The sequence below is a fragment of the Mus caroli genome, unplaced genomic scaffold (genome assembly GCF_978045245.1).
Source record: "Mus caroli unplaced genomic scaffold, Mus_caroli_1 scaffold_14, whole genome shotgun sequence".
NCBI classification, from domain to species: Eukaryota; Metazoa; Chordata; class Mammalia; order Rodentia; family Muridae; genus Mus; species Mus caroli.
Window position 1 is genome coordinate 14780270 of NW_028227269.1, and position 7230 is coordinate 14787499.

The 7230-nt window shown below is 47.9% G+C and overlaps 1 protein-coding gene and 1 non-coding gene across 4 annotated transcripts; both read left to right on the forward strand.

Moving 5' to 3' along the window:
- Positions 1 to 226: 226 nt before the first annotated feature.
- Odc1 (ornithine decarboxylase 1) lies at positions 227 to 6880 on the forward strand. 3 transcript variants are annotated; one of them, XM_085830214.1, is made up of 12 exons: positions 227 to 538; positions 2449 to 2546; positions 2630 to 2752; positions 2987 to 3160; positions 3300 to 3472; positions 3655 to 3789; positions 3891 to 3972; positions 4148 to 4231; positions 4782 to 4944; positions 5026 to 5138; positions 5221 to 5435; positions 5981 to 6880. In XM_085830214.1, exons 3-12 carry the CDS (start codon positions 2642 to 2644, stop codon positions 6120 to 6122), a joined length of 1392 nt encoding a protein of 463 aa, XP_085686340.1. In that variant the 5' UTR covers positions 227 to 538; positions 2449 to 2546; positions 2630 to 2641; the 3' UTR covers positions 6123 to 6880. The 3 variants fall into 3 exon arrangements, with proteins under 3 accessions (XP_085686340.1, XP_021034432.1, XP_021034431.1); XM_021178773.3 differs by having other exon boundaries at positions 2639 to 2752; XM_021178772.3 differs by having other exon boundaries at positions 228 to 538; positions 2636 to 2752.
- On the forward strand, positions 1510 to 1639 carry LOC115032838 (small nucleolar RNA SNORA42/SNORA80 family). Its single transcript, XR_003838498.1, has one exon. It is a non-coding gene; the product is annotated as a small nucleolar RNA SNORA42/SNORA80 family (small nucleolar RNA).
- Positions 6881 to 7230: the final 350 nt, after the last annotated feature.

The window sequence follows — 7230 nt, forward strand, 5'->3', positions numbered from 1 at the left end:
CGCCCGCTGCCCATAGGGCCCTGCGGCTAGCTGGCAGCCAGGACTGGTGGTGTGGTGCGCGTGCGCGGGCCTGCCGCAGGGCGTGTCCGACACGAGGCCGGGCGGTGAGCGCAGGGCGGATGGGCGGGTGGGTGGGCACGCGCTGCGCCCCGCCCCACTGACGCGCGGGGCCCGCGCCCCCCGCCTCCGGCGCCCGGACCCGGGTTGGCCGCCACGGAGTCCCCGCCCCTCCCCCGCGCCTCCCGGCCGGAACCGATCGCGGCTGGTTTGAGCTGGTGCGTCTCCATGACGACGTGCTCGTCGTATAAGTAGCGGCGCGTCGCACCGTCGGGCTTTGTCAGTCCCTGCAGCCGCCACCGCCGGCCGCCCTCAGCCAGCAGCTCGGCGCCACCTCCGGTCGGCGTCTGCGGCGGGCTCGACGAGGCGGCTGACGGGGCGGCGGCGGGCGGGTGGACGGACGGACGGACGGACGGGCGCTCCTCGGAGTTTGGCGGCGGCGCCTCCATGGGTCAGGCCAGCCGCGCCACCGTGCTGTGAGGTGAGCGGGACGCGGGAGAGATGTGCGGCCACGTGTCGCGAGGCCGGGACTGCGGCCGCCGGCAGGGGACACGTGGCCCGGGCCCGGTGACCTTGCGAGCCGCCGCCCTGAAGGCAGCTGCTCCTGGACCTCGGCTGCAAGCCCTCGGATCCCCCATGGGAGCCCGCATCGCGTCAGCCGGACTCAGCGCTCCACTTGCCCGAGCGATGATGGAGGGCAAGCCCGCGGCAGGTGCAGGGGAGCGCGGCCGCGAGCAGCGGTCCTGCAGTTAGTTTCCTGCTGCTTTCTTTAGTTTCGCTACGTGTACAGAGCAGAGCCGATGACCCGAAGTGGAAGTTGGTAGACCTAATTTAGTCTGGGAGTCACTGCTAGTGAATACCCACCAGCTGTGACTTGGAATTAGAACTCCTTGAATGACTTAGTGGTTTAGGGGAAAACGGGTTCCTGGCTGTCCCGGAAACCCTACTCAGAATTCTCAAAAACTGGAAAAAGTGTGGGGGGCAGAGCCTGTCAGGAATGTCTGGGAGAGGACAAAGAATGTAGTGGTTTGTTTTATTCAAACTTAAGATCGGGCAGACTTTGATTGATGGAATTCTTTTTTGTTTTAATTGGCTTGTATCTTCCAGATTTACCTTCTTGTGCTAATTGTCTGACACGATTTAGCTACTTCCATACCAAAATGTGTTAGTAACACTTTTCTTTCAGATCTTATGTATTATATTATTTAAGCAAAGCTACAGAAAGGCAAAACAGTATCTCAAAGCTTTTCGTGTTTAAACCGGAAGGTTGCCTGGAAAATACTTAAGACCTAAAATTACAAAGTTACTGCCAAAGCCCATTCATCAGTTGTAAATGATATACAACGAGTTGGCTGGCTCTCTTCTCAAGTCTTAGGAGAGGTTTAGGCAGCTAACGGAAGTTGACAGTGCCAAAAGTCTCGTTAAATTAAAGCTTAAAGCATGTTTAACCATGCATGGATTTGGATTTATGGCAGGCTCGTCCCCGTGGGCCTCTCATAGTGTCCCATGCTAGAGCAAACTGTGGCTCCTAACCATTGCCCGGCCTCTGTAGGCTGCAGGCACTGAAGTGGGTCACACAGTGGAAAAAAACGAGTTTTGGCCACTTGCTGTTGTCCATTTCATAAGGCCCAGACAGAAGCTTTTATTAAGAGTGGTGACCTTGCTTATTTTTGTTAGTCATAAAGTTGGCCAAAAATTCCTTCCATATGGTTATTGTCCATAACTAAGTGGATATTAGAAGGCATTTGAGGACAGTCAGAATCCCAGAAGTGCTCATTTTGTTAGGCAATATAGGCTTTGGAATACTGGTGTCTCATAACAGTAACAATATCTTGTTGATTTGAAGGGTTTGGGTTTTTTTGTTTGTTTTTGTCTTTTTTTTTTTTTTTTTTAATGCTAGTACTGCATGAAAGTTCCTTATGGAAAATTTTGATGGATCCGTTCACTGAGTTTGAGTGCTCTAGATAGATGATAATGACTATTCACTTAGATCATTCAGCATAACAAAGTGGGAAGGAATACGACATTTTCAGGGCTGCATGTAGTTACTGTAATGCCATTTGAAGTTTCTGAAGAGCTGGAATGGCTCAGAAATGAAGCCATGTAATACACTAATATTGCCAGAGTTAATGGGCTGTATGCAGATATGCTTCTGAGACACATTCTGTTTTGGAGAGATGTCCCATGTGTATAGAGTTGTGGCATTCAGTTTTGAACAGTGGAACCTGTTTGGGGGTGGCGTATAGTCACCTAGGTGCTGGGATTCCCACCCACAATTCTTCCTGTACCGGCTACTTTATTTCACCTGCTTACTCTGGTGCACGGTTGTAGCTTGTAACCTTTAATGGTAAGATTCCAAGGGAGATCACATCTTGTGTTTCTATTTACTAGTGTTTCCACCACTCCGAGGAGACAGCATTCAGAGTTCTTGGCTAAGTCGGCCTTGTGAGGAGCAGGCGATAATTTGATTCCATTTCCAGGTTTTCTGTGTAAGTATCGGTTTACTTGTGGATTTGTGCTGGAGCATTGCTACGACTTTGAGTGTGTTCCCGCTCACTTGCGGCTTCCTTGGTTTCAGAAGCACATGAGAACCATGAGCAGCTTTACTAAGGACGAGTTTGACTGCCACATCCTTGATGAAGGCTTTACTGCTAAGGACATTCTGGACCAAAAAATCAATGAAGTCTCTTCCTCTGTAAGTACGGGAAACCCAAGGAAGGCCGCAACTCTGCCGAGAGCTCCTAGCACCATACGTGAGCGTGTCTTGTCAGAATCTAGAATGTAACTGTGGACTGTCTAGTGGTTGGTTATGCCATGTCAGTGACTGCTAACAGGGATAGGATTTGATTAAGGAAGGGAGGGAAAAGGGTTTTCTGTGTGGCCAGATGCTGGACAGCTAATGAGGTCCCTGAACCTGTTCTCATTCCAGGACGATAAGGATGCGTTCTATGTTGCGGACCTCGGAGACATTCTAAAGAAGCACCTGAGGTGGCTAAAAGCTCTTCCCCGCGTTACTCCCTTCTACGCAGTCAAGTGTAACGATAGCAGAGCCATAGTGAGCACCCTAGCTGCCATTGGGACAGGATTTGACTGTGCAAGCAAGGTAAGACTGCTCACCCCACCCCAAGGGGGCATCAGTTGTGTTAATAACTGTAATAAGCTGAGGTGCACATGACAACTTCATGTGCTTTTGTTTGTCAGACTCGGTCTGTATACAGCCCAACACTGCTCTTCTCTTTCAGACTGAAATACAGTTGGTACAGGGGCTTGGGGTGCCTCCAGAGAGGATTATCTATGCAAATCCTTGTAAACAAGTCTCTCAAATCAAGTATGCAGCCAGTAATGGAGTCCAGATGATGACTTTTGACAGTGAAATTGAATTGATGAAAGTCGCCAGAGCACATCCAAAGGCAAAGTGAGTCTTCTGATAGAGCACAAAAGGCTGGGCCTTGTTGGGCAGACTCAGATCTTGGTTCATTTATTCCTATACATAGTAGAAGTAGGCTAAACCCTTCGTCAGACAAGCAGCAGCAGCTGCACATAGGCTCCTGAGTGGATGAGCATTACAGAGCACTTACATGGTGTACTTCCTCCTAGGTTGGTTCTGCGGATTGCCACTGATGATTCCAAAGCCGTTTGCCGCCTCAGTGTTAAGTTTGGTGCCACACTCAAAACCAGCAGGCTTCTCTTGGAACGGGCAAAAGAGCTAAATATTGATGTCATTGGTGTGAGGTAAGATCTCAGTGATGTCATTACAGGCTGAGACATGAAATTTTAAGGCCCTTTCTCTTCCTGAGAACTAGTCAAAGATCAGCTTCCCGTTTGTATTTCAGCTTCCATGTGGGCAGTGGATGTACTGACCCCGAGACCTTCGTGCAGGCAGTGTCGGATGCCCGCTGTGTGTTTGACATGGCAGTGAGTACACGGGACTTGTTCAAAGGGAGGGAGGGGAGGGAGGGGTTGTCTGAGATAATTAGAGTCTAGACTTTGTCTCTTGGGGAAGCCTTCTGCATGACAGATTTTAAACCCATCTGTTGTGTGCATTTAAACTCGTGAGTCTGGCAATTGACTTGAATTTTCTTGGTTCTAGACAGAAGTTGGTTTCAGCATGTATCTGCTTGATATTGGTGGTGGCTTTCCTGGATCTGAAGATACAAAGCTTAAATTTGAAGAGGTAATTACAGCATTCATTATTAATTAATTACCTACAGAGGGTATTTTATATCTAGTAAGTTCCATTTTGGTGTTTTTACTGATATTAAAAGGTGCCAAACAAACAAGTGGCCTGGCGCTGCATTCCCGGGTGTACAGTAGCCCAGGCTGGCCCTGAACTTCAGTTCTGTCTCAGTTTGTACTGTCATCCCTGTCTCCCATATATTTTTAATGTCTCCTAGGAAATGAAGCCATTGTTTAATGCTTGTGTTATATTTGTACAATTATGTGAGCTAGGCAGGGTGGAAGGTTTATTATTGGCATGTATTATTTGTTAACAGAATTATTTCAGCATTTGTCCCTCTTTTGTAATTTATTTTGTGCTGTTTAATAGAAATATTCATAATGTGTTGGAACAATTGAGAGGGGGAATGGGCAATGGTGTGCAGACTGGTTTCCAGGGAGAGGGGTGTTTGTTGGTGCTGCTTCTGTTGCCTGATGACAGACCTGCTGGGTCATGTCCTTTTCCTTACACACTGCATAACATGGCTGCTCCCTTCTCTCCCTCTTAGATCACCAGTGTAATCAACCCAGCTCTGGACAAGTACTTCCCATCAGACTCTGGAGTGAGAATCATAGCTGAGCCAGGCAGATACTATGTCGCGTCAGCTTTCACGCTTGCAGTCAACATCATTGCCAAAAAAACTGTGTGGAAGGAGCAGCCCGGCTCTGACGGTATGTGGTGGCAGGGTGAGTCATGTAGGGTAACTGGAAGTTGATATGCTGGGTGGTAATTAGGGTGATCTGTTTTTCTAGATGAAGATGAGTCAAATGAGCAAACCTTCATGTATTATGTGAATGATGGAGTATATGGATCATTTAACTGCATTCTCTATGATCATGCCCATGTGAAGGCCCTGCTGCAGAAGGTAAGTTCTGAGCATGCTCTTTAGCAGTGAGAATGGCGGACAGGATTCGGGGATATTAAAGCACAATGTCTTCTTCATACAGAGACCCAAGCCAGATGAGAAGTATTACTCATCCAGCATCTGGGGGCCAACATGTGATGGCCTTGATCGGATCGTGGAGCGCTGTAACCTGCCTGAAATGCATGTGGGTGATTGGATGCTGTTTGAGAACATGGGTGCATACACTGTTGCTGCTGCTTCTACTTTCAATGGGTTCCAGAGGCCAAACATCTACTATGTAATGTCACGGCCAATGTGGTGAGTGAGATTGATTGTGCTTGCTTGTTTTCTTTCTTTTGGTTGCTTGGTGGTGGGATATTTGCCAACCAGGAGCCAGAAGCTATCCCTGGGTTCTATCCCTGGTGCACACATATGGGAAAACAATGTATGCTGAGGGGGAGGGATCACTTGAGTGAGGGCCTTGATAGAATAATCAATAACTTGCTTGCCTGTCTCAAGAAAAAGACTGACCTTGTACTTGGTTTTTGTCTTTTTTGATATAAGAAATTGTTTTTGTACCTTGATCTAAATACAGATAAATGGAAGGGAGTTCTCCAATAATGCTGTTTGTTTACAGATTTTTATACTAGGAAAGGTCTTAGAACTAAAAGCAATTAGATTCTTTGCAACTAAAATGTTAATTAATGTAACTAAAGTATTCAGCTAGCATGTGTGACCTGTGGTGCATTGGATTGTTTCCTGGTGATGTAGTGACAAAGGGTGAGATGTCAAGAGATCTCTTGGGAGGCTGCCCAAATGTGGAGACACTTGGGTTTTGAATATATATACCTCTTTGTTTTCAGGCAACTCATGAAACAGATCCAGAGCCATGGCTTCCCGCCGGAGGTGGAGGAGCAGGATGATGGCACGCTGCCCATGTCTTGTGCCCAGGAGAGCGGGATGGAGCGTCACCCTGCAGCCTGTGCTGCTAGGATCAATGTGTAGATGCCATTCTTGTAGCTCTTGCCTGCAAGTTTAGCTTGAATTAAGGCATTTGGGGGGACCATTTAACTTAATTACTGCTAGTTTGGGATGTCTTTGTGAGAGTAGGGTTGGCACCAATGCAGTATGGAAGGCTAGGAGATGGGGGTCACACTTACTGTGTTCCTATGGAAACTTTGAATATTTGTTTTATATGGATTTTTATTCACTTTTCAGACATGATACTAACGTGTGCCCCTCAGCTGCTGAGCAAGCGTTTGTAGCTTGTACATTGGCAGAATGGGCCAGAAGCTTATGTTGTGACCCATTGTGAAAATAAAGTATCTTGAAATAACTGGGCATCAGGGAATGTTTGCAAGTATCCTTAAAGAAGGCACCAACATCCGCACAGGCTGCTGTGTCATGGAGAGACCCACTGCTTGTGGATCTGAAGGTTGAGCTAGCCCCACACAGCACAGAGGAGAGGTGGATGGCACAAGGCTGTGCCCTCTCTGTACAGCATCAGTCTGCTTAGCTCATCCCAAGTGTGTGCAGTTGGCTGAGAACTTTGGTGCCCAGAGTCTGTTGGTGAGGAATGTCATCTGCCTAGTGACCGGTTGGCATGGCCACTTCCTAGGGAGGTCATCTGAGGTTCTTTGAATCTTGCCTGCAGAAACCCTGACTGTTCCCTCAACCCTTGACTTCATCTGCATCACCACCTAGTAACAGTTGGGAGTATCATACAGCATTTGGCAGTCAACTTCCTGTAATAAATTCAACAACAGCAACTACTGTGTTGTAAATCTTTACCCTGACCTTTTAGATTATAGTTTACACACACACCTGTTACCTCCCCAAAGTATGCCAGGCTCTTAAACTAGTTAGCATTGAAAACCTGGTCAGGAGGAGGGCCAGTCATATCCTGTGATCCCAGCACTGGGAGACACCAGTGTGGGTTACATAGAGGCTCTACTTCAAGCAAAAGTGGCTGAGTAAAACTGCTAACCTGTCATGGAGAGAGAGACTCACTGCCTGTGGATCTGAAGGTTGAGCTACCTGTACCTCAACAGCTGCTTCCTCTCCAGGGTCTCCTTTCCCAGGCACAGGGCTTTATTTGCTAAGAACTTTCTTG